Here is a 27,831-nt window from a genome sequence, read left to right on the forward strand (position 1 = left end):
TCTGTCTGTCTGACTGGGAAGACACAGAAGTACAGACCAGCCCCATTGGGAGGGGCTTCTGCCCAGGCCCCATTTTGCAGGTGAGGAGACAGGATCTGTAATAGCATCTGAGATGGCCAACGTCGCCAGGCCAGTCGGGTACTAGATCCTTGGTTTCTAGACAACGAATCCAGGGCTGAGGAGCAGGAACTTGGGGAAGAAGGGGACAAGGGGGCATTGGGGAGGAGGGCATTGGGGACTTTCCCCAACTCCTGCCCTTCCCCTCAGCCTCCCCTCCATCCTCGGCTGTTTCTTCTGGCTGGAGGAGGGGGAGGAGGAGGAGGAGGAGGAGGAGGAGGAGGAGGAGGAGGAGGAGGAGGAGGAGGGAGAAAAGGAGGAGGAGGAACAGGGCTGCCCAGGAGGAGAGGCAGAGGGGAGGGGCGGATGGAGGCAGCCTCCCAGGGTGCAGGAGCCTGTGGGAAAGGTCCAGGCCCCGGCCTCCCCCTTTCCTGCAAACGTGGACTCCCCACCCAGTCAGGACGTGTCACCCTTGGAGTCTGCGGCGAGGCGGTAGCAGTGGCCTCTCTCCAGCTTTCCTGCCAGACCTGGCTTTGAGTGTAGGGAGGGCCCTTCAGAAAGAGGCTTGGGCCGGTTCCCAGCTTGGCCACGCTGAGCCCTAAAACAGAGGGAGGAGGAGCCTGAGTCCACCCAAGTTCTGGCTCCTCGGCCTCCCGCCCCCGCCCGCCCCTCCTCAGTTTCCCCATCTAGGACAGGAAAACGGGCCGGAAACTCTGTCTCTTGAGTCTGGGGGAGTTTTCTGAGTCCCCTCCTCACTGCCCTGGGGGAGCAGGGCCTCGCTGGTCTCACACGCGGCTTCCCTCCCCCTCCTCCAGGGCCCCTGCCTGGGAGGGGCACCCTTGCCCTTGGCTTGGAGGAGGAGGGGAGAGAGGGTCCACAGCCTCTGGAGGGAAGCAGCAGCCAGAGCAGAGTTCCAGATGACTCACAGGCCTGGAACGCCTGGAGAGCAGAGGCGCGGGGACAGCCCCCTGCTCAGCTGGGGCAGCTGGAGAGAGGACCCAGGGCCTGGGGGGCAGGGAGGCCAGGGGATGGCGGAAGGTCAAGAGGCAGAGCTGAGGAGAGGCTCTGGCCTGGGGGCAGGATGGAAGGGAGGGTCATAGAGATGCCCAGGGGAGGGGGATGATGTGCTTCCCCCTTTCCATCCCAAAGCAGCCAGTGAAGCCTCGCCTGCCCCCAACCCCCAACCCCCACCCTCACCCCCACACACACCTCCAGGGAGCTCCCTTCCCTGAGAACTGCTTGAGAAGAGGAAGATGCCCTGTCCCGACCCCTTCCGGGCCTGAGAATAACACTCTCCTACCCCGAAGAGGCAGGGGGGTGGCTGGCATGACCTCCCAAGAGCCCCCCTTGGTTTTGCCCATTCCAACTTGCTTCACGGCCATGTTCCTCCCATGACCCCACTCCATTCCCTTTATCGGGCTCATCATTAGAAGGGGAAACGGGCCTAGAGTGGGTTCAGGGAACACAGCTGCTCCCCCAAGTCTGTCTGATCTGGCAGGGCTCTGGGCTCAGGGCACCCATGTCCTGTCTACTCTTCCTTGCCAAGCAGTGGATGCAGCTAAAGCCCAGTCTACGTGGCAGGCAGAGGGGGGCCTGCAAGGGAGGGGAGCTGGGAATGAGGTCAGCGGGTTGGATGGGCCAGGCCATGGCTGTGAAGGCATCTGGACTGCAGCAGTCTAGAAGGTAGGGGCCTCTGGGTGGCCACTCCCAGCCCCAACCCGCCATCCACCCGCCCACCATGGCCTCTTTCCCGGCTCCTGCTCCTCCCTCCGTGCCGCCCACACTCCGCCCAGGCCAGATGGTTCACATCAAGCCTCTACCATGTGGCAGTTCTACTCTGCCCACCAGGCTCCCTTCCCCCTCTGGCCACATGGCTCAGCTGAGAGTTGAGAGCAGCTCTCACCACATCCCCACAGGCCTGGACTGGTATTCTCTGGGATCCCCGTGTCATGTCGAGCCCCCAACCCCAGTTGCTCTCCTAACCTCTCTAGCTCCTTAACCCCCACCCCTCAGGATCTTGAAATGAGGCAAAGATTTTACCTCTGACCCCTCAATCTCAAATGTGTAACTTTAAGTAGGATACTTCCCTTCTCCAAGCCTTCGTTTCTCCTCTGTGCAAGTTGGGGAGGGCAGGGAAGAATGAACTCAATGTTTCCTCCCAGAACATCTATTGTTCTATGATATTCCACCTTAAGACTGTAAGGCTCCAAAATCTAGTAGAAGTTGAAACCCAACTTTGGAGGGGTCATCTGGTCTACCTCTTTGCCTGCTCCCATGCCATGTTTTCTTGTTGATCTGAGATCCACAAATCCCACCCACTTTCCTTGCATCATCCTTTCCCCTTCAGGGCCACAGCCTTCTAACTTGAGTTCTGCTGTCACCAAGGTGTAGGTTCTCTGGGCAAGTCCTTGGCAAAAGGCTCACAGCCATACCCTGCTCAAAAGCAGTTATTGGCTCTCTATGGCCACGAAATTAAATATAAATTCCTCTCCTAGAATTCCAAGCCTCTAAGTTGTCCCCAGCCTACCTTCCATGTCCAGCCTTATCTTCCATGTTTCCTCTGCTCAAGGCCTTCTGTCTTTCCCTCCCCCTTCACCTCAAGAATGTGTGTGTGTGTGTGTGTGTGTGTGTGTGTGTGTCTTCCCAGGCTTAGCATGCCTTTCCTCCCACCTTCCCATTCCAACCCTACATTCAAACCCTGACACTGGCCCTCCTGGGCCCAACTCAAAAGCAACCTCCTCCATAAAACCTACCTCATCTCTCATTGCCATTCTCATCGCTCTTTGTACCTCCCCGAGGCTTCCATTTACTGAAAATGACACAGGCCAGTAAGTGGCCTTACTACTGCTACCCCATTTCACAGATTGGAAAAATGAGGTTCAGGGAGATGAAGCAACTTACCCAAAGTCACACAGCCAGTGCTGCCTCGAGTGAGAGACATGTTTGTGTTCCTTTTATTTCCCTTCCTGACTCTCCACTCTCTGAGGGCAGAGTACTCCTCAGCACAGGCTGACCCCAGGAAGTCTGTAGTAACCATCCACTCAATAGAGTTGACTAGAGTGTCTGCAATAGACACTGAACTTGGGTCTTCTTTCCCTAACAGGGTCCTTGCTGAGCCTCTTCTCTTCCAGAGTACCACACCTCCTGTCTCTCAGGTCAGAAGACCAGGAACCATCTGTGCTCCCCACCACCACACTCCAAGTCCAATCCAACCCCAGCGCCTGTCACTTCTGCCTCCCATAGAACCCATCCTCTTCTCTGTTTCCATTTCCTTCAACTGGTCCAGGCTCTCATCAGCTCTCCCCTGGGCACCGGCAGCAGCCACCTTCCTCCACAGCCTTCCTTCAGCATCTACTCCACCAAGTGACCGTTACGATCCTTTCAAAGCAGACGTGATTGAGACCCTCTCTGCTTCAGACACCTTATGGGGCCCAAAGCCCCCAGGACAAAGCCTAACACCCCTAGTGGGCTTCTGGGGCCTGCCTGGACTTTGCTTCCTGTGCTCCAGCCACACTGGCCTTCTCTGGGATTTGTAGGCATCTAGAACTTATCATGCTTCCTCCTGCCCCAGAGCCTTTGCATATGTGGTACCATCATGCCCACCTCAATCCCCTCCCCTGCCATCTACCCCTTACCTAAGTTATCTCTAGTCATGTCAACCTATTTGGGGTGCCTTACTGGGTCCCCAGGTTTAAAGTAGACTCCCTGGAATGCTTGCCACTCAGAGCTTTGCGTTCCTTTCCTGTATAAACTTTACAGTTGCAATTACAAATTCATAGATGTAATTTCATTCATGCCCGTCTCTACCAGACATAAGCTCCATGAAGGCAGACACTGAATGCAAAGTAATTGTTTCATGAATAATTCTGGATCCTTTCTGTATCCAGATCATACTATGTCCAAAGGGATGCTCGGCCCAGGGCTGGTGCAAAACAGCAGGGTGGGGTCCCCCGCTCCAGCCCAGAATTCCAGGTTTGCTGGAGGAAGGACTGGTAGCAGATGTAGACGTGGAAGACACCAGACATCTGTGGCTGAGGCTTATCTGTGGGGAAAATGGGAGTGGGAGTGAACGACTCTGCCTCATACAGGCTGCCCCATTCACTTATTTTTTTTTTTTTAATCTAAGCCTCAAAGGAACCTCTCCATCCATATCCTGAACACTTCAACCAGACATTTGGTTGTGAACCAAGCCTCTGACCCGCCCCTCCCAGCTGCGCTCCCTGCTCTCCGCTGTAGGTTGGGCATCAGGAGACAGGGCCCAGCGGAGCACCAGAGATGCCGGAAGAGTGTGTGTGTGTGGGGGGGGGGGGGGGGGAGGAGGGGGGAGAAGTGGGACAACCGGCCAGAGGCAGAGGAGAGAGGGAAAAGGAACGAAAAGAACAAGAAAAGGAAGAAAAAGACCTGTAGAGGGAAAAGGTTAAGGGTGGAGGAGATAAAAGAATAGAAAAAAGGAAAGAATTGGGGAATGGGATAGAACAAGCGCAGTTTTTATTGAACCAAACCAGAAAGGGATAAATAACACTTCAATGAACTCACCCTCTCTAACCTGTGCTGAGAACCTGCTCTGCCTCCAGACACGGCGAGGGCGAGAGATACGCAGGCCCCTGCCCTGTAGCTCACCTCCCAGCAGGGACGATGGGAGCTGGCCCCTCGCTTGTGATCAGCACGGAGTGGAAGAGAGGACTGCCCCCCCCCCCCAAGCCTGACAACGTCCCCACCCAGCCCGTTATTCTCAGCTGAGACCGGCCGGGACCGGGCGGGGTGGCCGGAGTTGGGCCTATGGAGCAGAATTAGGAGGAGGGTCCTAGACCTAGTGGCACCTATGGGCCATGCCCCAGCCCTTTCCTCCCAGCTCATCCCGCCACGTTTCCTGGCTCTCCTGCCCCCCAAACGTTCCCCTCTCGAGCTGGGGGAGACCATAATTGGGGCAGGATGTGCCACAACTAGAAAGGAAGCCTTCTCTCCAAGACCCTGGGCCGAGCGCTTGCTCTAGAAGAGAATGAGGTGGACCCTGGGCCTGGGTGCACGTATTTGAGACTCAGGTCACCTGGGAAGAAAAGAAAAGAGGGAGGAAGAGCCACAACAACAACAAAAAAGGCAACTGGAGCTCATAAAAATGCTCCAGAGAGTGGAAGGATTTAAAAGAAGCTGAGTCCCACTGAGAGAAAGTGGAGGGAGGCAGAGGACACAAAGGCATCAGGAGTGGGAGTGGGAGTGGGAGTGGGGAGAGTGAAAGAAAGAAAGAAAAAGGGAAGGCGGAAGGGACGGAGAATGAGGTATCTACTCTCCTCCCCTTCACAGCCACACTCCTCCTCCGAGCTGTCTGCACTCTGACCCCTTTTCTAGGTCTCCCACGGCTCCTCAGCCCACTCCTGTCTGGCTTCCTCGCCCGTCACTCCACCAAAACAGCTGCCATGTAGCTGCCATGTTGCTACCTCCAGTGAACATTTTCCTCATCATATGAATTCTCTCTGCAGCGTCTAACTCTCCCTCCTTCTAGAACAGTGGTTCTCAACCTTCCTCATGCCGCGACCCTTTAATACAGCTCCTCATGTTGTGGTGACCCCCAATTTCATTGTTACAAATTGAACATCATTAAAGCATAGTGATTCATCACAAAAACAATATGTAATCATATATGTGTTTTCCGATGGTCTTAGGCGACCCCTGTGAAAGGTCGTTCAACCCCCAAAGGGGTCGCGACCCACAGGTTGAGAACCGCTGTTCTAGCACAATCTTCCCTCTGCCTACATGACACTCACCACCCCTCTCCCCCTTGCTCTCCTACTTTTCCTATTGTCGTTCAGTTTCCTATGGGGGTTCCTCCTCCCCTTCCCAACCCTGACACAACACAGCCAGACTTGACTCATCACCTTCCCTCTTCACCTGGAAGGGGTGAAAGTCAGGGGGGACTCTCAGGAGGCCAAAGGACTTGGGTGGAGCGGAGGCATAGAGCGGCCGAGCTGTGCCTGGAAGCTGAGGAGCTCAGCTAAGGACCAAAGGGCCTGGATGGCGCCATGCTGAGGGAGGGAAGGAAGAGGGGAGCCCACACCCCTGGGGTCTGTCCCCAGACTGCCCTCAACAGGACAGGTGCAGGGCTCCATGATGAAGATGTGTAAAGACCAAGGTTTTCACTGGAGTCTCACTCTTAGACCCTCCCCTTCTCTCTCCCCATCCCCTCCCACTCCTAGGGAGCCTTTCTCTATCCCCAGTGAGGGGGAGGGGAGGAGCATTCTGGGGGGATGCTCCAACAGGGAGGAGGGGGGCAACAGAACCTCGGGAACCACAGCAGCTGGAAAAGGCTGGCCACCTGCTCACCAGGTGCACCAACACCTGGGCTGCCTCTTCTCCCTCGTCCCACACCTCGGAGTCCAAGCTGGGGGCTTGGGGGGCTCCAGAGGGATGGGGAGTTGGGGAGCACAGGCCTGCCCCCCACCTTGTGGAGAGAGGGCACTTGGGGAAATTTGGAGAGAGAGTGAACTCAGAGCTCAGCATTTTCCTCTTTCTGTTTTTCTGCTTGAGGAATTTTTCCCCCTAAGTGCTGATGACTTTACCATTTCTTGGACGTGGGGGAAGGAGACGTTGGCTTTCGCTCCCCGCCCCCCCCCCCCCCCAGCTCCAAATGCCGGACAAAGTCTTACATTCCACCAGAAGCCAGAGCTTCAGAGTTTCCTAAAGATGAGGTGGCGTCTCCTCCCCTCTCCAGCCCCAGTTCCCTCCCCCTTCCCTCTCCCCAGTCTCAAGCCCTCAGTCCTGGCCAAGGAGGCCCAGCCAGGCTGGGAGGAGACCCCAAGCACATTCTTCCTCTCGCTGTCATGCTGCAGAAATTAAAGACACATCTTCGGGCTGGGCACCCGCCAAGCGTTTCAAGTCAAAAAGTGGCAGAGAAGGCCCTGGGCCTCAGCTCTGTGCCACGTGTAAAGGATGCTCAGGAGCCCTCTGCCTGGAGCCCCTGGGGTGGGAGTCTGACATTGGCCAGTGGGGCAGTGGCTGGGTGGCTGTCACATGCACCCACACCCCCAGGGGTCCCTGGAAGCTCTTCAGAACTCCAGGCCCACAATGTAGCAACTTCCAAGCCACATCTCTGAGGCGTCATCTCTTTTTAAGGGGGGTGGAGGGGGTGGGACAGCCTGGACAGGGGAGCATGTGGGGAGGGGGCTGTAGGCACCAGGCCTTCTGGTGGAGAACACTCAGCAAGCAGGGAGGTGGCCAGGTAACACCAGTTGTCACCCCAAGCCTGTGACACCCTGCCCCAGATGACCAGTCTACAGGGTTGACCTTCCTGAGGAACGAGACCCTCACACTCTGCTGCGGGGCACCGCTTGCCCACACCCCACACTGGAGGTTAAAGGAACTGCCATCTCAGCACCTCAGCCCCCTGGTCCTGCCCTGCAGTCGCTGGCACTAGGCGGGGGCAGATCCTGGGCCACAGTTGGTGCCACATGGTGGGGATAATTGATGAAGGTCCCGCCCGCCATTGCCGTCTCCAGCCTGCCTCTCTGGAAACTCTATATTTTCCCTTTAATTATAGCCCCTGCCGTCCCCTCCACAGCCCCACCCGCACCGCTCATCCTGGCTGCCCACGGCCTACGTGGCTCCCTCCCCTTCTCTTCCCCTGGTCTTTTTTTTCCCTTTGCCTTCGTTGCACAAAACCAGCTGGGGGAGGGCGTGGAAAGGGGCGGGGGGGGGGGAGGCAAAGGAATCTTGGATGGTTTGGGGGAGGAGGGACTCCCCGCTTCCACGTTTGCAGCTCTGGAGTGATGGGGGCGGGGAGCTCTGGGAAAGGATAGGAATTGATGGACATTGCAATGGGACCCCCGTTGCCTTCTCCTGGGCCCACAGATTCTGGCAGGACCAGGACCTGGACAGGGTTGGGGTTGGGATGGAACACTGCTGGGAGGTGGGGACATGGAGAAGAAAGGACACTGTCTTCTAGAGGTACCGTCCCCAAATATAGCCTGTTGTTCTTGGGGTCCCCACATCCTCTCAGGGTGCCCAGGTGATCCTCTCCTGGTGCGAGAGGCAGAGAGCAATGCCCTAGGTTTTCAGGAAAGACGTTGGACGTGGGAAACAGCCTGTAAAATACGGTTACTCACCCCCCCCCTGCAATTTCACCCCAAACCCCCAAATACACATCTCCCCCAGACTCCCACATTTTCCGCTGTGCCCCAACCCTCAGGCCAGGTACAACCAGGGACAGGACTCTGTGCAGCTCCCACAGGAGCGCCCTGTCTCCAGGGAGGTGGCCTCCCCCTGTGTTCCCTCCTGCTTCCCTGTGCTGCCCCCCGGCCAGGGCCACAGCAGACCCTAGCCCAGGGCGCTTTCCTAAGCCACCAGTCGCCACAGCCTTTCCCAATGTAAACTCACCCCCCTGGGCTGGAAGGGTCCCGGCAATTGCCCACCCAAACCGTGTTGCCCCCTCACTCAGCACCAAAGCTTCTCTCTGAAGAGACCACCAAGTCCAATTTCTCACCCAGGGCCTCGGCCTCCCCACCCCATCTCTCTCACTGTGCCTGGGGTCTGGGAGCGCGTGCTTGAGTCTGGGAGCTGCGGGCATGGTAGAAGGACCAACATCCTCGAAAGACCCCTCTCGCCAGCATCCCTCCGAGTAGCTGATTCTTAATGTCTATAAAGGCGTCTCTAACGTGTTCCCCAAATATTCCTAAGCTCCATACCCAAGCCACACCAGAAGACACCCCTAAACAGGCACATCTTTTTAATTCTCGAGTTCTCTTGTTTTAGGGGGGTCCCAGCCGGCCTCTTCATACCCATCCCTTTGCTCTTGCCACGGCTGGGATGGGGGGTTCGTAAGGCATGGCCAGGAGGACCCTCTCCCAACCACCCCCAATCCTTCCACCTTTGGGAGGCTCTCCACCCTGCTCTCCAATTCCAGTTCTTCCAGATTGGGGGTCCCAGGAAGAAAGCGGAAGGGGCTCCCCTGCCCACTCTTTAGCCTACACTACATTGAGGACCTAGCCGCACCCCAGCAGTAGCATCTCTAGCCGGGGCTGGCTTGGGGGGCTGGGGAGGCAGAGCTGCGAAGGGGGGAGATGTGCGGTGGACTCCCCTTCTCTTCCCTCCTCCTCCTCCTCCTCCTCTCCGTTCCAACTCCCAAATTGGGGGCCGGGCCAGGCGGCTGTGATTGGCTGGGGGACGGGCGGCCGGCTCCCCCTCTCCTAGGGGCCGGGTTCCTCCCCACTCGCCGTCGGGATGGTATAAAAGGGGCCCGGGCCACCGGTCGGAGCAGACGGGAGTTTCTCCTCGGGGTCGGAGCAGGAGGCACGCGGACTGTGAGGCCACGCATGAGCGGACGCTAACCCCCACCCCAGCCGCAAAGAGTCTACATGTCTAGGGTCTAGACATGTTCAGCTTTGTGGACCTCCGGCTCCTGCTCCTCTTAGCGGCCACCGCCCTCCTGACGCACGGCCAAGAGGGGGGCCAAGAAGAAGACAGTAAGTCCCAAACCTTGCAGAGTCCGGGCTACTTGGTGTCGCAACCTGCGCCCGGCCCCGGGAGTCCGCCACTGAAACGGAGACTCGGGGTGCTCCGGGGACTCGGTGATGGAAGGGGGGTGCGGAGGGCGCTTCTCTGGCACCCTGGGTGGGGAGGGTGGGGATGAACGCCCCCGGGAGCGGGAGTGGAGGATGGAGCGCCACTTGCGTTAGCACAGGCGGGGGTCCTGAGCGCGCACGGTGGGGTACCGCCGGGGAAAAGGGGGACTGAGCGCGGGACGCGGGGAGAGTACGTCGAAGATGGGATGGGGGCGCCGAGCTAGGCATTTGGAGCCCAAGACGTAAAAACCATCAGGAAGGCTGTGGGATGATTCATAGGGAAAGATTGTTTGCCCTCTGCAGGCTAGACAGTGTTGCTGGGGCCGCGGGGGTGCTGGGCCGCGGGGGGAGGGGGCGCAGAGAGTGGGCGGGTTGGAGGATGAGAAACTTGGGAGAGGACTGGGCAGGGCGGGGGTCCTTGCGCCCTCTGCTGATCAAGATTGAGAACCGTTCCTCCCTGTCCCGCGCTTCCCCGCGCAGGAGCTGGAGCGGGGAGCGGGGGTTATTGCGGAGGGTGAACCCCACCTCTAGACCTAGAAAATAAAGCTGGCCGCGGGGTGGCCCCTGACTCTAAAGAAGCGTCCGATCCAGGGAAATTGTTTAGTGCTGCCGCCACCTAGTGGCCGTCTGGGTAGACGCTGGTGCGGTGGCCGGGTTAACTACATCACTCCTTGCGGACTTGTGGGTGCTTTGGCTGCGGGGTGACCCAGAAGCACTGGCTGGCTTTGGGAAACGGGGGTTGTCCCAGAGAGAAGGTTTTGGATACGTATGGGCGCTGGAGGTTTGGGCGTATCCAACTCTGGGGGTATATTTCAAGTCTCTGGGCGGGACCCCGCGCCAACCAGCCCCGCCCCATCCTCGTAGCCCCGCCCACGCCATCCCACCTGCCTGGGGAATCTGGAGGAATGGGGGCTGAACCTCCCATCTCTCCTCCCACCCCCACCCCCCTCTCCTCCGGGCGCCATCCAGACCCCTCCCCACCAGCCTGCCCTCGGGATGGGGCCCCTCCTATTCCCCCTCCCCTCCCCGCCCCCCAACCCAATGGCTTTTTATTTCCCTTGGCCTCAGCACCAATGGGCTGAGGTCGGAGTTGGACGCAACCCCCGCCTAAAGCTTTGTTTAAATTCCTGAGAACTGGAAAGAGTTATAGCGGCTCTGGCGAGGCGCCTCGGCGCTGTCACTGGCGCTGATGAGGAGCAGATGAGCTTATGAGCTTTTAAGGATTTGGGGAGAGGAGGGGGGGGGGGAGGAGGCGGGAAACGGAAAATCTAAATATGTCTCCAAGACGGAGGGGACGGCGGGGAGGGCTGGGATCCCTGGAGCTCGGCGGCGGGGGCTGACGGCCCCGCGCCCCCCGTCTCGCCGCAGTCCCACCAGTCACCTGCGTACAGAACGGCATCAGGTACCACGACCGAGAAGTATGGAAACCCGAGGTCTGTCAGATCTGCGTCTGCGACAATGGCAACGTGTTGTGCGATGACGTGATCTGCGAGGACACCAAGAACTGCCCCGGCGCCGTAGTCCCCCCGGGCGAGTGCTGCCCGGTCTGCCCCGACGGCGAGGGTAGGGCTCCTCTGCGCCTGGGGCTGGGGCTGGGGAGGGCGGGGGAGCGGCCCCGGCCCAAGCCTTGGAGGTCTTTGCGGCCGGTGCGCCCGAGCAAACCCTGCCTCTAACCCGCGCTTCTTCTCCCCCTAGTGTCGCCTACGGATCTAGAAACCGCAGGAGTCGAGGTAATTCTCTGCCCTCGACTTGCGCCACCCCTCCCCTGGCTCCCCATGGCCCTCCCTTCTCTAACCCAGTTTCTTCTCTCCCAACCCCAAAGGGACCCAAAGGAGACACCGGCCCCCGAGGCCCGAGGGTAAGAAGCGTGGCGCTTTGGGCAGTGGAGGGCTGGCGGTGGGCGTGGCTCCTGGCCTCTGCTCACCCGCCTGCCCTCTCCCGCTCCAGGGACCCGCAGGCCCCCCTGGCCGAGATGGCATCCCTGGACAGCCTGGCCTTCCCGGCCCCCCCGGGCCCCCCGGACCTCCTGGACCCCCTGGCCTCGGAGGAGTAAGTGGCGAGTGCCCCTCTCCTCCCTCCCCACCCCCGGTTTTTGGTTTTGTTTTGGCAGATGGCAGTCTTTATATTTTGAAATAACTTCAAACTTAAAAGAAAAGCTTCCAGAACAGTGCCAAGAACTCTCATATACCCTGCTCAGTGTGTCCCATTCGCTTTATTAGTCTCTGTCTATATACACATATAATTATGGTTCTTTTTCTTTCTGGAGCGTTTGGGAGTGAGTTGCTGGTAGTATGTCCCTTTGTTCCTAAATTCATTAGTGGTTATTTCTTGGGGGGGGGGGGGGGGAGAACATTTTCGTACAGGCCCATTGCACAATGATTACATTTTGGAAATTTAACAGTGATGCAATACTATACTTAATATACCGCCCCTATTCAAATGTCACCCGTGTCCTATTCTACAGCATTATTTTTTCCAATTCCAGGATCCAATCCAGGATCATGAATTGCATTTTATTGTTATGTCTCGTTAGTTTTCCTTTCATCGGGAACATTCCTCAGACGACTTCTTCTTCTTTTTTTTTTTTTTTTTTGTCTTTCATGACACTGAGCTTTTCTGAAGAGCCCATTTGTTTGGTAAACTGTCCCTTAGTTTGGGTTGGTCGGCTGCATCTTCATGACCAGATTCCACGATGGGTTTTTGGCAGGATGATCTCACACGTGATGTTGTCCTGCTCCGTGCATCCCATCGGCAGGCACATGATGTCTGTCCCATTATTGGTGCCGTCTCCTGCCTTTCAACTCACTGTCCCGACCCCACTTTCTCATACTCTCTCTCTGGTTTTTTCCCTTAGAACTTTGCTCCCCAGATGTCTTATGGCTATGACGAGAAATCCGCTGGAGTTTCCGTGCCCGGTCCCATGGTGAGCCACCAGGGGGAGTACAGATGACAGAAGAAGAGCCGATGGGCATCCACACAAGATGAGCCAGTGATGGCATAGGGGGTGGCAGAGATAACCTAGGAGGGTCAAGATGACCACTGGGACCTCAGAGCCCAGAGAGAATGCAAGGCAACTGGGTGGTCCCAAGAGGAACCCATGGGAGACAGCAAGACTACACCCTTGTTGCACCTTCCCACAGAGATGTCATCAGCGCCTCCTTTCCTTCTTCTGTAGGGTCCTTCTGGTCCTCGTGGTCTCCCTGGCCCCCCTGGCTCACCTGTGAGTATCCGGGGTATCTTCACACACCATCTTGAGCTTTGGGCTTTTAGCGGGAGGATTGGGATGAAGGATTGGGATCTCTTGGTGAGATGGGAAAAGGTTGGCCGGAACCTGCCCTTCTAACCCCACCCCTCTCTCCTTGTCCTCCAGGGTCCCCAAGGTTTCCAAGGCCCCCCTGGTGAGCCCGGCGAGCCTGGCGCTTCAGTAAGTGCCCCCTCCCCAACTTGTCCTCCGTGTACAAATACACCTCCCTCTGCAAATACATGGATTCTCCATTCCCATCTGGAGTCTTCCTTGCCTCCTTTCCCTCCCTTTTTCCTTATCCTGGTAATGGTAACCCCCTTTTTTCCTATCTCCTCTAGGGTCCCATGGGTCCCCGTGGTCCTCCTGGCCCCCCTGGCAAGAACGGAGATGATGTAAGTGGCCACCATGAGAAGACACCACCTGACCCTTACTGCCTCTCTGAGCTAAGGCCCTATACTCCCCAGCCAGTGCCCCACCGCCTTTGGGGGTAATACCCAGAGAAAAGGGGGACGTTCACCCTGATGCACAGGACTGCCCTTCAACAATGATCTTCACCCTTTGTGGGATGTTTCTCCTTTCTCTCCACTGTAAGCAAATCCCACCCCTGCCCCTCAGGGCAAGTGACTTCCTTAAGCTTCATTGCTTTGGGCACCTCAGGTCTGCTTTCCATCTGATGAGATTAAAATGCTGGTGACAGAAATAAACAAATTCCTTTGGAGGAAATTAAAATTCACCAAACAAGGGTTTCATGGTAGATTTAGATTGCAGTCTAAATTCAAAGATAAAGCGCTACGCCCCTAAGCCTGACCTTCAACAATCCCAAGAAGATTCAGACCCTCCACACGTTTCCAGCCCAGGGACATGGGCATGACGGCCTTTTCTCTCCCTCTCAGGGTGAAGCTGGAAAGCCTGGTCGTCCTGGCGAGCGTGGGCCTCCTGGACCTCAGGTGAGCAAGACAGTGTGGCCAGCCCCCAGCTCTCCTGTATTTGGGCTTCGATTGGGATCTGTGTCCGGAGTGGTGGTGTCTTCTAATGGCCCTGCCTTTCTTTTCTTTTCCTTCCAGGGTGCTCGGGGATTGCCCGGAACAGCTGGTCTCCCTGGAATGAAGGGACACAGAGTGAGTCCGCTATGAGTCGTCTAAGCTCCCAAAGTCCCAGCATCCCACCATTCCAACCCCCTCCCCAAAGGTCCCTGGTGTGTGTCATGGTGGGAGGCAGCCACAGAAGTCTCAAGGGACAGAGAGTAGACATCCAAAGGAACTTACATCCATTGGGAAAGAAATTCTGAGAAGGGGATTGGATGAGATCTTGGGCCAGTTGGGTTGAGTCTAGCTCAGAGACAGGGCAATGTCTGTGGTGAGCTCCCGAGGCTCCTTCTCAGGTCTGGGTGGGTGTCAAGGTGACCCTCCCCCTCCACAGAGTCTTACCTGCCCCCTCCTTTCTATCTTAGGGTTTCAGTGGTTTGGATGGTGCCAAGGGAGATGCTGGTCCCGCTGGTCCCAAGGTAAGAGGCTGTCTGAATGTCATGGTCCTTCACCTCCCGCCCAGTCCCACCCTGAACCAATGCCTAATTCTGTTCTCTGCTCTATAGGGTGAGCCTGGTAGCCCTGGTGAAAATGGAGTCCCTGGTCAGATGGTGAGTGTGTCCAGTTCTAGAAGGAAGAGAGGGAGCAGGGTGTACGGGTCACAATGGGAGCTTGAGGGAAATGGGTGTGCCCCCCATCTCACTTGGTTTTTCTTGGTTTTGTTGCCAGGGCCCCCGTGGTCTGCCTGGTGAGAGAGGTCGCCCTGGAGCCCCTGGCCCTGCTGTAAGTACTCCTGGTCCCTCGGGGGATCCCTGAGCTCTGGAAGGAGCCCCCCAGGAGCTACAAGGACTGGCCAATGCTCAGTGGATGTAACCGAGGCTTCCTCCCTCCCCTGTAGGGTGCTCGTGGAAACGATGGTGCTACTGGTGCTGCTGGACCCCCTGTAAGTGTGGCCCCTAGACCTCAGCGCCTGGGAGTGGGCAGGGTCTCAGTGTGAGCTCTTGGGGATAACACTGGAGATGGGCCATGTTGGTCTGAACCCCAAGACCTCTTCTGTCCCAGGGTGTGACTGGCAGCTGCCACTTTCCTTCTTGCTAACATCTCCTTTTCATTCACAGGGTCCCACTGGTCCTGCTGGCCCTCCTGGATTCCCTGGTGCTGTTGGTGCTAAGGTGAGACCCCTGCCCTCCTCTGAGCATGGCTCCCAGGGGCCAAGGTGTCTCCTTGCTCCCCAAACCAGAGGGACCCAGAGTGGCAAGAGAGAAGTCCACTCCCCAACACCTTTGTCCTGGGGTCCCTTTCTCTGATCTTGGAGTCCTGACTCTTGGTCTCCTGTCCCTACCCTTCACCCCCACCCCCCACGCCCCACCTTTCAAAGGTGAGATTGGGCTACCAGGGTGGCTCCTGACATGTCCTTTCTTCCCATCCAGGGTGAAGCTGGTCCCCAAGGATCCCGAGGCTCTGAAGGTCCCCAGGGTGTGCGTGGTGAACCCGGCCCCCCTGGCCCTGCTGGTGCTGCTGGCCCTGCTGTAAGTACTGCTTCCTCGGTGCCCCATGCCCCTCCCCAACTCAGAGTCCTTGACTGTCACTCACCCGCCTCTTTCTGTGCCACAGGGAAACCCTGGTGCTGATGGACAGCCTGGTGCTAAAGGTGCCAACGTAAGTGTCCTGCAGGTTTCAGAGCTGCCCCTGGTGCCCACCTCCCACCTGCCCTGTGCCCTTCACTCAACTTGACTCAACTTGTTCTGCCCCCTGCAGGGCGCTCCTGGTATTGCTGGTGCTCCTGGCTTCCCTGGTGCCCGAGGCCCCTCTGGACCCCAGGGCCCCAGCGGTGCCCCTGGCCCCAAGGGTAACAGCGTAAGTGCTACTCTCTTACTTCTGCCCCATTCCGCACTGGCTCCAGTGTGGCCCTTGTCTGGGGGTCAAGGCCAACTGAGCACCCCATCTTATGGCTCATCCTCTTCTCTTCCCACACACAGGGTGAACCTGGTGCCCCCGGAAACAAAGGAGACACTGGCGCCAAGGGAGAGCCCGTAAGTCCCCCTGCAGCTCAGCCCCGTCCGCCTGGGAGGAGATGCAGGGAGGCCCAGCCTCAGCCAGCGGGGAGCGGGCGCCCGGAGGCCCCTCACTACAGGCTGTCCTCTCCTCTCTGCTGTCTCCAGGGCCCCACTGGTATTCAAGGACCCCCTGGCCCTGCTGGAGAGGAAGGAAAGCGAGGAGCCCGAGGTGAACCCGGACCTGCCGGCCTGCCCGGACCCCCTGGCGAGCGTGTAAGAGCCCCCTCCTCTGTCCCCAGTGCCAGCCCAGCCGGCGCCCCAAGTCTGAGCTCACTGACCTCCTCTCCTCCTGCAGGGTGGACCCGGTAGCCGCGGTTTCCCTGGTGCAGATGGCGTTGCTGGCCCCAAGGTAACCTCTCTTCGTGGCTGGAGGCTGCCCCTGCTGCCCCCTGCCCTTTACTTCCCTTTTTCAGATGTAGTCACCCCCACCACACACGCACGCACGCGCACACGCACGCACACGCACACGCACACGCACATGCACACGCACTCACGCACGCTGCCCAGCCCTTGTGCCCCATGCTGTGGCTACAGGCTTCTCTCTCCACACTCGGCCTCACCTTGGCCTTCCCACCTCCAACAATGCCCCCCAAACCCCCCATCTCCCTGGGAGGAAGAAGATGCTGGCCCCTGGGAAAGAGGCCCAGGCCTGAGACCCTAATTGTTCCTGTGACCCCCCCAACCAGGGCCCCGCTGGCGAACGCGGTTCTCCTGGCCCCGCTGGCCCCAAAGGCTCTCCTGGTGAAGCTGGTCGCCCCGGTGAAGCTGGTCTGCCTGGTGCCAAGGTGAGACCCCAGCCCTCTGCCCAGCCTGGCCCGGCCCCTGCCTGTCCCGTGTTGGCTCGGGGATGAGGTGCTCTGGGGCAGGACCACGGACCTGCGATCTGGAGTGCCCCCGCCCCAGCTTCCACTGTCCTCCCCGCCCCTCCGCACCCTCTCCCTCACCACTCACACCTCTGCTCCCTTAGGGTCTGACTGGCAGCCCTGGCAGCCCCGGTCCTGATGGCAAAACTGGCCCCACTGTGAGTATCACTCCTCCCTGGGCCCCCTTCCCCTCTCCTGAGCCCCCCCCCCCACCCCCCGTTCTCACCTCGGCTTTTGTGACTTCCATTCCCAGGGTCCCGCTGGTCAAGATGGTCGCCCCGGACCTCCAGGCCCCCCTGGTGCCCGTGGTCAGGCTGGTGTGATGGGATTCCCTGGACCTAAAGGTGCTGCTGTGAGTATTCAGGGAGGAGCATCACAGAGCCGGGGACAGACACACGGGGAGGCGAGAGTCCTGGTTTCTGGGCCCAGCTCTGCTGCTGATTTGCTGTGTGGCCTCAGGCCACTCACGGCCCCTCTCTGGACCCCAGTCTCCCTATTCATAAAATGAAAGACCTCTCCTGACACCACTACCATGGCCCTATCCCTGGAAATAAATATTGGGATCTGCACCCTCTCCCCCATACACACACGGAGATGGGGTAGTCCCTTTATATAATAGTTACCCCCAAATCTTGGGGGTTCTTTGAGGTTTGAAAGGAGATATCAGAAGAGATGAAAGCCCTTTGCAGCTCAGGTCACCACAGGCATATGACGGGGAGAAGGAAGGGGAGAGGGAGGAGAGATGAGCCAGAAGGGGCATGTGTCCGAGGGAGAGGCTAAGGGACCACAAAGGCATTTCCCCAGGGCCCGGAGCTGGTGGATAGGAAAGTCCCTTTAAAAATTCCACTCCGAGTGGACAGGAGGGACCTGGGACGCCCTGCTCTCCCACTGCAGCCCCTCAGCCCTGACTTTCCCCCCAGGGAGAACCCGGCAAAGCTGGAGAGCGAGGTGTTCCCGGACCCCCTGGCGCTGTGGTAAGCATCTTACCCTTCCTCCTCGCTGCCCATCACTAGGGCCCCCGGGCCCCCAGCCCCAGGCCCGCCCACCTGCCCCTCTGCCTCCAGCCACCTCACCACCCTGAGTTCTTCTTTGCTCTCCCCCCACAGGGTCCCGCTGGCAAAGACGGAGAGGCTGGAGCCCAGGGAGCCCCTGGCCCTGCTGTAAGTGGCCCTGCAGGGAGGCCTGCGCGGGGCGGGGCGCAGGGGGGCAGCAGCGGGGCGACACCTGCGCCTCTCCTGGGCCTTTCTGACCGCATTCTCCCCTGACAGGGCCCCGCTGGTGAGAGAGGTGAACAAGGCCCTGCTGGCTCCCCCGGATTCCAGGTGAGGCCTCACAGCTGTCCGGGGGCTGGGAGCGGGTTGGGAGTTCCCCTTTGCTCTCTTCTGAATTCTAATCCCCTTCTCTCCCCTCCCCCATTTCCCACCTCCAGGGTCTCCCTGGCCCCGCTGGTCCTCCCGGTGAAGCAGGCAAACCCGGTGAACAGGTAAGAGGCAGGATGCAGGGAGTACAGAGGGAGGGGCCGGCCTCCGAGCTAACTAGACACGGCAGCTGGAGGGATAATGGTTAGACACCAGGCAGGACTTCCCACCATGAAGGGAGCAGCACAGAGGGAAGCAGGCAGCTGCGCCTGTGCAGGACACGCTCTAGAAGGAGCTGCTCGGCTGCTAGTCTGCATGACTTCTGCTTAGAGATGCTGGAACTTTCCTTCAACCCAAAGCTGGGGGCGCAGAGAGGAGAGGGGTGATCCTAGTTCAGTGCCACAAAGGCGCTGGTCTCTCATCGCAGAGCCTGGGCCACCCCCCGGCAGGAGGGCAGGTGCTTTCTAGGGCTGAGGCCCCGTGGCCTTTGCTCACTGTCTGTCCCTCCCTCCCCCTCAGGGTGCTCCTGGAGACCTCGGTGCCCCTGGCCCCTCTGGAGCAAGAGTAAGTAGAGCCTCTGCCGCTCCCATCCAGACGCCCCGGGCTGGCTGCCTCTGGAGCCACCATCATGAGTCCCTCCCTTCCTCTCCTCCCAGGGCGAGAGAGGTTTCCCTGGAGAGCGTGGTGTGCAAGGTCCCCCCGGCCCTGCTGGTCCCCGTGGATCCAATGGTGCCCCTGGCAATGATGGTGCTAAGGTAAGGACAGCACAGGGACGGGGTCTCACCCCTCCTGCGGCCGGGGACACCTGGCTGTGACCAAAGCCACCTAGATGTGAGGGAGGGGTGGGGGACCCTGCTGGGGTGGGGTCCAGGGTGCAGCCTGAAGTGCTGGCTGTGAGCCTTTACTCTCAGCGGATGCCTGTCCCAGGCCTCGAAACCAAGCCTGGGAGACATTAAGAGGGGCTCAAGGCTATGACGTCATCCTGGAAGCCCAGGCCTCACTCCAGTCCTCTTGGTTGCCATTTAGGGTGATGCTGGTGCCCCTGGAGCCCCCGGCAGCCAGGGTGCCCCTGGCCTTCAGGGAATGCCTGGTGAGCGAGGCGCAGCTGGTCTTCCAGGCCCGAAGGGTGACAGAGTAAGTCCAGCCCCGTGTGGCTCCCCTCCTCTGTCCACTCTGGGTCCCTCGGCCCCTCTCTCCCCTCCCTGCCATCGTCCCCTCCGGCCTTTCTGCTGATGAATCCTCTAGCTGTGGTCCAGGCCCTTCTCTCCCCATGAGTTACCTTGGCAACGAGAGGTGGGGCTTTCTCCTGGATGGGGGACTCCCTTGTTCATCCCTCTACACAAGGCAGGGCCTCTTACCCTCTGCAAGCACCTTTTCCTCGGAAACGTTTGTGGGGTCCTGGGCGCGGGGGCAGGGCAGAGCTGGGGCGGGGTCCCCGACACCAGCCAGACACGCTGGGCCGCCTCCCGGCTCCACGCTGCAGGTCTCAGGCTGTCCCGTGTTTCTAGGGCGATGCTGGTCCCAAAGGTGCTGACGGTGCCCCTGGCAAAGATGGCGTCCGAGGTCTGACTGGCCCCATCGGTCCTCCTGGCCCTGCTGGTGCCCCCGGTGACAAGGTGAGTGGCTGCCTCCTTACCGGCTTCCCTAACGCAGCTTTCCCAGCAAGCCTGGGCGTGGCTCGGGGCTGACAGCCTGAAGGCGGGGAATCTGGAGGGAGGGAGGGCGCAGGGAGGACCCTGACCCTGAGCCTCTTGCCCCCCCTTTCAGGGTGAAACAGGCCCTAGCGGTCCTGCTGGTCCCACTGGAGCTCGTGGTGCCCCCGTGAGTACAGAGTGCACGCCTCGCCCTTGGCCCTTCTCTCCTCCGCCGTCCCCCAGCCCTTCCTGCCCTCCTCCACCTCGGCTGTCATCCCTGGCCCCTGGAGAACCTCCTCAGGGCCCCTCCTCCTCGCCTGTCCCTCCAGCGCCCCTCCCGCCTCCCCCACGCCAGGGCCTCTCTCCAGTCGGCCTCCTTGTCTTCTAGGGAGACCGTGGTGAGCCTGGTCCCCCTGGCCCTGCTGGCTTCGCTGGCCCCCCTGTGAGTATCAAGACTCCCTTCATTTCTTCTCACCAACTGGGACCGGGGGCCTTGGGGGCCTGGATGAAGACAGAAGCAGCGTCCTGAGTCGGGAGGGGGAAGGGGCTGGGATGTCTCCCATTCAAGTATCTTCCTGCCCCGAGTCGCTGCCCCAGCCCAGCAGCTGACCTGTGACACTGCCATATCCCTCCCCTCTACTCACTAACTCCCTCCTCCTCCTCCTCCTCCTCCAGGGTGCTGATGGCCAGCCTGGTGCTAAAGGCGAACCCGGTGATGCTGGTGCTAAAGGCGATGCTGGTCCCGCTGGTCCCGCTGGCCCCGCCGGCCCCCCGGGCCCCATTGTGAGTATCCCGCCCTCGGCCCCGAGCTGCCACAGGCCTGGACCCCGGGCTGGCCCAGCCTTGACGCCTCTGTGCTCCCCTCCAGGGTAACGTTGGTGCTCCTGGACCCAAAGGTGCCCGCGGCAGCGCTGGTCCCCCTGTGAGTAGCTCACTCCGAGTGTCTGCTGGGCTCCCCGGCTGGTTTGGAGGAAGGGACGGCTGGGCCAGGTAAGGGCGCCCTTCTCCCCCTGACTTCTTCCTTGTCCTCTCGGCTAGGGTGCTACTGGTTTCCCTGGTGCTGCTGGCCGCGTGGGTCCCCCCGGCCCCTCTGTGAGTATCCCCGGTGGAGACTCCGCTGCTGGGAGGGGCGGGGCGGGGGGCACCGGCTGTCAGGAGCGCCCTGGGCCTGATGGAGGCCCCAGGGATGCTCTGGAATCCGGTGGAATCTGACAGCCCCTCTTCTCCTCATCCAGGGAAATGCTGGACCCCCTGGCCCTCCTGGCCCTGCTGGCAAAGAAGGCGGCAAAGGCCCCCGTGGTGAGACCGGCCCCGCTGGACGTCCCGGTGAAGTCGGTCCCCCTGGCCCCCCCGGCCCTGCTGGCGAGAAAGGATCCCCTGGCTCTGATGGACCTGCTGTAAGTGCGCGCTCCGGAGGGGCCTGGCTGGGGGAGAGTGGTCCCTGGCCACGGCAGGGCCCCTCACCGCTGTCTGCCTCCCACAGGGCTCCCCCGGAACCCCTGGACCTCAAGGCATTGCTGGACAGCGTGGTGTGGTCGGCCTGCCCGGTCAGCGAGGAGAGCGAGGCTTCCCCGGTCTTCCTGGCCCCTCTGTGAGTGCCCCCTCATCTTGGGGGACCCGAGAGGAACTGTCATAGGACTCGGAGGGTGCAGGATGGGGGGTGGAGCCAGCAAGACTAATGTGCTAGCTGACCAGGGGGCTCTCAGGACCCCCCCGCCCCGTCTCTGGCCTGACCCTTTCTTCTACCTAAGGGTGAACCTGGCAAACAAGGTCCTTCTGGCTCCAGTGGCGAACGTGGCCCCCCTGGTCCCATGGGACCCCCTGGATTGGCTGGACCCCCTGGCGAGTCTGGACGTGAGGTAAGCAGTTGCCAGCCCTGTGCGATGCCAGTGCCCACCGCAGGGCCATGGGGGCCTTGGCCTGAGCCTCCCTCCCCCTGGCTGATGCCGACCTCTCTCCCGCTCCCTGCAGGGATCACCTGGTGCTGAGGGCTCCCCCGGACGAGATGGATCTCCTGGCCCCAAGGTGAGACGGCTGCGCCCACCCGGGCCACAGCCGCGTCTGCTGCTCCCCCGGCCCCACCGGGCCCTTCATCTGGGGCTGACCCGGCCTCTGCTCCTCTCCCCTCCCAGGGTGACCGTGGTGAGACCGGCCCTGCTGGACCCCCAGGCGCTCCTGGCGCTCCTGGTGCCCCTGGCCCAGTCGGCCCTGCTGGCAAGAGTGGCGACCGTGGTGAGACTGTAAGTAGCTGGGCTCCCGCTGGCTGCTTTGGGTCAGGCCGGGACGCTCCAGGCCGCTAGGGTCCTGCAGGCGGACATCTGACCTCAGCCAGGCGGGGGGAGGACTGGAGGTCTTGCAAGGGGGCCAGGCCCTTGGCTCCCCAGAAAACAGCCACAGCTCAGCCTCGAGGCCCCTCCCCACAGTGCCCGTTGCCTCCGAGGATGGAGTTGTCCCCAGTTAACTGCCCAGCTTACACAAAGCCTGAATTCCATAGTTTCCTCTGGAGCTTGGGAGAGAGGGGCACAGTGGGAAGGATGGGAGGAAAGGGGGATCTGGCCAAGGAGTGGTTTCAACAGCAGCTCGTGCTGGGCCAGCCCTCAGCCGGGGCCTCCTGGGCCCGGATCTAATGCCCTCTCTGCTCTCCCCAGGGTCCTGCTGGTCCTGCCGGCCCCATCGGCCCCGCTGGCGCCCGTGGCCCCGCTGTAAGTCCTGCCCTGGCCCTCGTGTCCTCAGAACCCTGTCCAGGTGTGGACAGCACCCCACTCAGTGCTCACGGACCTTCCTCCTGACATCCTGTCTCCTCCACTCTTCTAGGGACCCCAAGGCCCCCGTGGTGACAAGGGTGAGACAGGCGAACAGGGTGACAGAGGCATCAAGGGTCACCGTGGTTTCTCCGGCCTCCAGGGTCCCCCTGGCCCTCCTGTGAGTACCTCCCCCAGCCCCAACTGCCCTTGAGTCTTCTCTTACCCTCTCCCCAGGACTTGCTGTGTGATGGGGGGCGGGGGGCACTTTGGCTCAATTTCCCCCTCTGGATAGTCATGCTCACTTCTCCCTAGTGAGGGCTGGGATCCAAACATTTGTGGGCATTTCCAAGGCGCTTCTGAGAGGGCGAAGGGTGTATGGAAGGCCTGTGGGGGGGTCTCAGCCTGCAGACTCCCTGACTGGTGGGGTGGGGCAGGCTGCTGGCCGCACTGACCCGAAACGGGCCTGCATCGCCTTTGTGTCTCCCTCAGGGCTCTCCTGGCGAGCAAGGTCCCTCCGGAGCTTCTGGTCCCGCTGGCCCCCGAGTAAGTCTCGCCTTCCACCTCCTCTTCTTGGGCCCCAAGTCCAGGTTCACGTCAGGGCCCTTGGCCTGGGACACAGGCGCTCCTCACCTCTCTGGAGAAGGGTCCAGAGACGGGGCTGGGGGAGGGGAAGCAGAGTCCTAAGCCATCTCCCCAGCCTTGGGCATCCCCCGCCCGCTCCTTCCTCCCCCTGGGCTCCTGGCCCAGCGGAGGGAATGAGCAATGATGAGCGCCAGGCGGGGAGGGTGGCGGGCTGCTCCCCAGCATGGGGCGGTGCTGTGCTTCCGGGCAGACTGTCTTTAACCATCATCCCCTCTGCAGGGTCCCCCCGGCTCTCCCGGTGCTGCTGGCAAAGACGGTCTCAACGGTCTCGCCGGCCCCATCGGACCCCCTGGTCCTCGTGGTCGCACTGGTGATGCTGGTCCTGTTGTACGTAGCTCCCCGTCCTGTCTGCTCGTGGCCCTCCAGCCCTGAGATGCTCAAACCCCAGAGAACCCCACTCTCTTCCCTTTCCTTGCAGGGTCCCCCCGGCCCTCCCGGCCCCCCTGGTCCCCCTGGTCCTCCCAGTGGCGGTTTCGACTTCAGCTTCATGCCCCAGCCGCCTCAAGAGAAGGCCCACGATGGTGGCCGCTACTACCGGGCCGATGATGCCAATGTGGTCCGTGACCGTGACCTCGAGGTGGACACCACCCTCAAGAGCCTGAGCCAGCAGATCGAGAACATCCGGAGCCCCGAAGGCAGCCGCAAGAACCCCGCCCGCACCTGCCGCGACCTCAAGATGTGCCACTCCGACTGGAAGAGCGGTGAGGACACGCCCGCCCACCCCGTGCCCATCCTCCCCCTCCTGCCCCGAGGGGTTCCATGCCCAGGCGCGCCCTGCCTCCCAGGCCTCCCCTGACTCCGCCTCGCCCTGCCCCATTGCAGGAGAATACTGGATTGACCCCAACCAAGGCTGCAACCTGGACGCCATCAAGGTCTTCTGCAACATGGAGACCGGCGAGACCTGCGTGTACCCCACTCAGCCCACCGTGGCCCAGAAGAACTGGTACATCAGCAAGAACCCCAAGGAGAAGAAGCACGTCTGGTTCGGCGAGAGCATGACCGGCGGATTCCAGGTGCGTGAGCTGAACCCCGGAGCCACTCTCACAAGATGGGGGGCGGGGGGCGCAGGAGGGGCGTGAGCGAAGGTCTGGGTGCTCTAGGTCTCTGCTGGGTGTGACGGACAGAGCCGGGGGGAAAAGCTGGGGTCCTGGGCCCCTAAGACCGGCTCAGACAGAGGGTGGGAGGTCACGATGCTGTCCGAGGACTCCAGGGGGACGGGGCCAGGACTAGAGGCTCCAGGACGGCCACTCACTCTCTCTTCGCTCTCCCGGCCTCTTGCAGTTCGAGTATGGCGGCCAGGACTCCGACCCCGCCGACGTGGCCATCCAGCTGACCTTCCTGCGCCTGATGTCCACCGAGGCCTCCCAGAACCTCACCTACCACTGCAAGAACAGCGTGGCCTACCTGGACCAGCAGACAGGCAACCTCAAGAAGTCCCTGCTCCTCCAGGGCTCCAACGAGATCGAGCTCCGGTCCGAGGGCAACAGCCGTTTCACCTACACTGTCACCTACGACGGCTGCACGGTGAGTCCCCGGGGAAGGGCCCCTCTCTGGGCCGTGGCTTTCCAGGCAGGCCCTCATGCTCCCTGCCCCCCACTCCCACCGGTGACGCCCCCTCTCCCATTGTCTCCCCTCCGCCCAGAGTCACACCGGAGCCTGGGGCAAGACAGTGATCGAATACAAAACCACCAAGACCTCCCGCCTGCCCATCATCGATGTGGCCCCCTTGGACATTGGCGCCCCAGACCAGGAATTCGGCATGAACGTTGGCCCTGTCTGCTTCCTGTAAACTCCCTCCACCCCCACCTGGCTCCCTCCCACCCAAACCCATGGCCCCTGACCTCGGAAACAGACAAACAACCCAAACTGAACCCCCCCCAAAAGTCAAAAATGGGAACCAATTTCACATGGACTTTGGAAAATTTTTTTTTCCTTTGCATTCATCTCTCAAACTTAGTTTTTATCTTTGACCAACTGAACATGACCAAAAACCAAAACCACATTCAACCTTACCAAAAAACCAAAAAAAAAAGAATAAATAAATAACTTTTTAAAAAAGGAAGCTTGGTCCACTTGCTTGAAGACCCATGTGGGGATAAGTCCTTTTCTGCCCGTTGGGCGTATGATACCCCAACGCTGCCCTTTCTGCTCCTTTCTCCATGCCTTCTTGGGGCCTCCCCTCCACTGTTCCCCAAAACTAAGTCTCCCCCAAAGACACAGGAAACCATGCATTGTCTGCCCAGCAACCAAAGGCAATGCTAAAACACCCGAGTGGCCCTCCCTCACCCCGCACCCCCAAGCCCCGGGGGAACCTGGGGTTCTCAGACTGCCAAAGAAGCTTCACCATCTGAGGTCCCCGGGCCTCGCCACATTCCCCTCTTCGTTTTTGAGGAGGGCGTGCTGGGGGGCCACAGGCCCTGCATCGCCTGTTTTGAAGGAGAGTCAGGAGGGGCCACGACAGTGGAAACGTGTCGGTCCCCGTGCGCCAGGGCTGATGGGAGAGACTGCTCCGTTCCTTGTGTAACTGTGTTGCTGAAAGACTACCTCTCTATGTGTCACCGGGGCAACGGCGTGGGGGCGGGACGGGGGCAGGATGGGAGGGGCGCCCCGTTTTATATCAAAGGTGCTACATCTCTGTGATGGGGTGGGGTGGCGAGAGGATCACTGGTGCTATAGAAGTGGAGATGCCCCACCCTGACCATCAGGCCAGCAAATGTTCCTTTTTGTTCCAAGTCTTCTGAATTCTTTGGTGTTTTTTTTTCTCTCATGGATGGAGACGCATGTGAATTTTCTCAAGGTGCTACTTACCACAGGGGAGAGCGTGTGCCACTCACTCCTCGCCCTCTCTCCCCACCCCCTCGCCTGCTCGGGCCTCTCTCTCCAGACCTCTCTTCTCTGAAACCCCCTCCTCCTCAGCTCCTCCCAGCCTCACTCCTCTCTCCTAGTCTGTCCTTCGTCCTCCTGGGTTTCAGAGCACAAATTCCCCAAAGCACAAAGCAGTTTTCCCCCTGGGGTGGGAGGAAGCAAAAGACTCTGTACCTATTTTGTATGTGTATAATAATTTGAGATGTTTTTAATTATTTTGATTGCTGGAATAAAGCATGTGGAAATGACCCAACATACGTGCAGTGGCCTCCTCATTTCCTTCCTTGGAGTCGGGGGTGGGGAGGGAGGTGGGGGGGGAGGGGGCTCTCCTTCCTTTTCTTGCCCATTTCATCCCCTCCCCGCATCTAGCACCCTCCTTGGTCCCTCTTCTTCCCTCTTACTGTTCGTATACCTTAACCTATTTTCTTCCCTTTCTCAGGCAAGCTTCCTTACAAGTCTCCCCAAAACCCTCTCCCCCCTTATAGTACATGTGCAGCAACACACACACACACACACACACACACACACACACACAACTCCCTCCAGAGCCTCATGCCCACTTTCCCATCAAAGCCATCCATTCTGCTGCCCTCTCCCCTGCTGTGGGCACCCTGCAGGGTTGGGGGGACATGAGAAGGCACTGCCCCTGGGGGACTAGGTGATGGAGGTGGGACCGGTGAGGGTACCTAGAAGCCCTCAGCAAGGCCTCTCCCTGGGCAAACACGGAGGGGAATGTGGCCCCCCCGCCCCGCCTCGCCCTTGCTGAGCTCCTCCGAAGGAGCAGCTGGCGGCACAGCACGTGAAGGGGGTGCCTGCGCCTGGCAGAGACCTGTGGGGAGACCTGGGGTCCTGCTCATCCTCCGGGACTCCAGGGGAAGGAGCGGGGAGGCTGCCCAGGGGCCTGGGAGACCTGCAGACAAGGCACGTGCAGGTGCCACCTGGAAGGCGACAGGCCCCAACCGCGCTGAGCATGGACTGGATCCCTCTTGGCCTTCTATGTCCCCAAGACATGAGGCCCCCCGGGGGTGGGGTGGCCTGGACAGGTCCTTTTGCCCAGCCCCTGCCCCCTGCCCATTCCTTATCCTTTTAAAATCCTTGCCTCTTACTCCTGCTTCTTCCTCTCTCCCTTTTCCCTTCCCCTCTGCTGCCCACACCCCTGCCTGCCTGAGTCCCTGAGGCCCCCAAGGGGGAAGGGAGACAGCGTGCAGTCAGTGGGAACACAGGATCCAGAGAGCCCGAAGTCCGGAGCAGACCAGGCACCCAGAGGCCTGGAGACGTTACAGTTGCCCCCACCTCCCACCCAAGGTCTTAGGCCTAAACTTCCGTGTTCCTCCCACCGGCCTCTGGAAAGATGGAAAAGCCTGCGATCCTCATTAAGCAGTCATGGCCATTCATTATGGCCTTGAATAATTCATCATCAGCACTTCTAACACAATCAGGACAGTGTAGACAGGGAATTAGTCTAGAGAGGGTAAGAAGCTGTGGCATGACAAGGAGGGCTTAGTCATATGCAAATTACCTGGGGCCGTGTTGATGGATTGATCCATCAGTGGCCTGCTGGCACCTGCCTAGGTAACCCCCATCTACCTGGACCTCCAGCCCCTGGGGCCCTGGGCAGTCTCACCCCTTCCCCACCTGCCCCCTGGGGGATCCAGAAGCTTCCTGAGCCTGGCATCCAAGGCTCTACCTGGCCGCTATGCACCTGGGCATTCTCCCTGTGCCCTCCCCTGCCCACACCTGCACACCAGCCAGAGAGGGTGATCGAAATTCCCGCACATGCACCCCACTTCC

At 60.1% G+C, this 27,831-nt stretch overlaps 1 protein-coding gene across 1 annotated transcript; it reads left to right on the forward strand.

Moving 5' to 3' along the window:
- Positions 1-9,418: 9,418 nt before the first annotated feature.
- COL1A1 (collagen type I alpha 1 chain) lies at positions 9,419-26,285 on the forward strand (the record flags this gene model as incomplete). The annotated part of the gene is made up of 49 exons (XM_081108964.1): positions 9,419-9,509; positions 10,977-11,171; positions 11,304-11,338; positions 11,556-11,657; positions 12,463-12,531; positions 12,784-12,828; positions 12,979-13,032; positions 13,191-13,244; positions 13,746-13,799; positions 13,917-13,970; positions 14,303-14,356; positions 14,444-14,488; positions 14,607-14,660; positions 14,776-14,820; positions 14,996-15,049; positions 15,308-15,406; positions 15,492-15,536; positions 15,636-15,734; positions 15,857-15,910; positions 16,059-16,147; positions 16,230-16,283; positions 16,621-16,719; positions 17,051-17,110; positions 17,718-17,771; positions 17,904-17,957; positions 18,066-18,119; positions 18,227-18,280; positions 18,675-18,693; positions 18,812-18,910; positions 19,182-19,289; positions 19,664-19,771; positions 19,923-19,976; positions 20,178-20,231; positions 20,465-20,572; positions 20,658-20,711; positions 20,828-20,881; positions 21,025-21,186; positions 21,273-21,380; positions 21,541-21,648; positions 21,761-21,814; positions 21,922-22,029; positions 22,438-22,491; positions 22,604-22,711; positions 23,023-23,076; positions 23,395-23,502; positions 23,594-23,876; positions 23,998-24,188; positions 24,457-24,699; positions 24,818-26,285. The coding sequence occupies 49 exons, from the start codon at positions 9,419-9,421 to the stop codon at positions 24,962-24,964; spliced, it is 4,206 nt and encodes a 1,401-aa protein (XP_080965090.1). The 3' UTR covers positions 24,965-26,285.
- Between the last annotated feature and the right edge of the window lie 1,546 nt (positions 26,286-27,831).

The sequence above is a fragment of the Myotis nattereri genome, assembly GCF_964212035.1.
Source record: "Myotis nattereri genome assembly, chromosome: 16".
Lineage (NCBI taxonomy): Eukaryota > Metazoa > Chordata > Mammalia > Chiroptera > Vespertilionidae > Myotis > Myotis nattereri.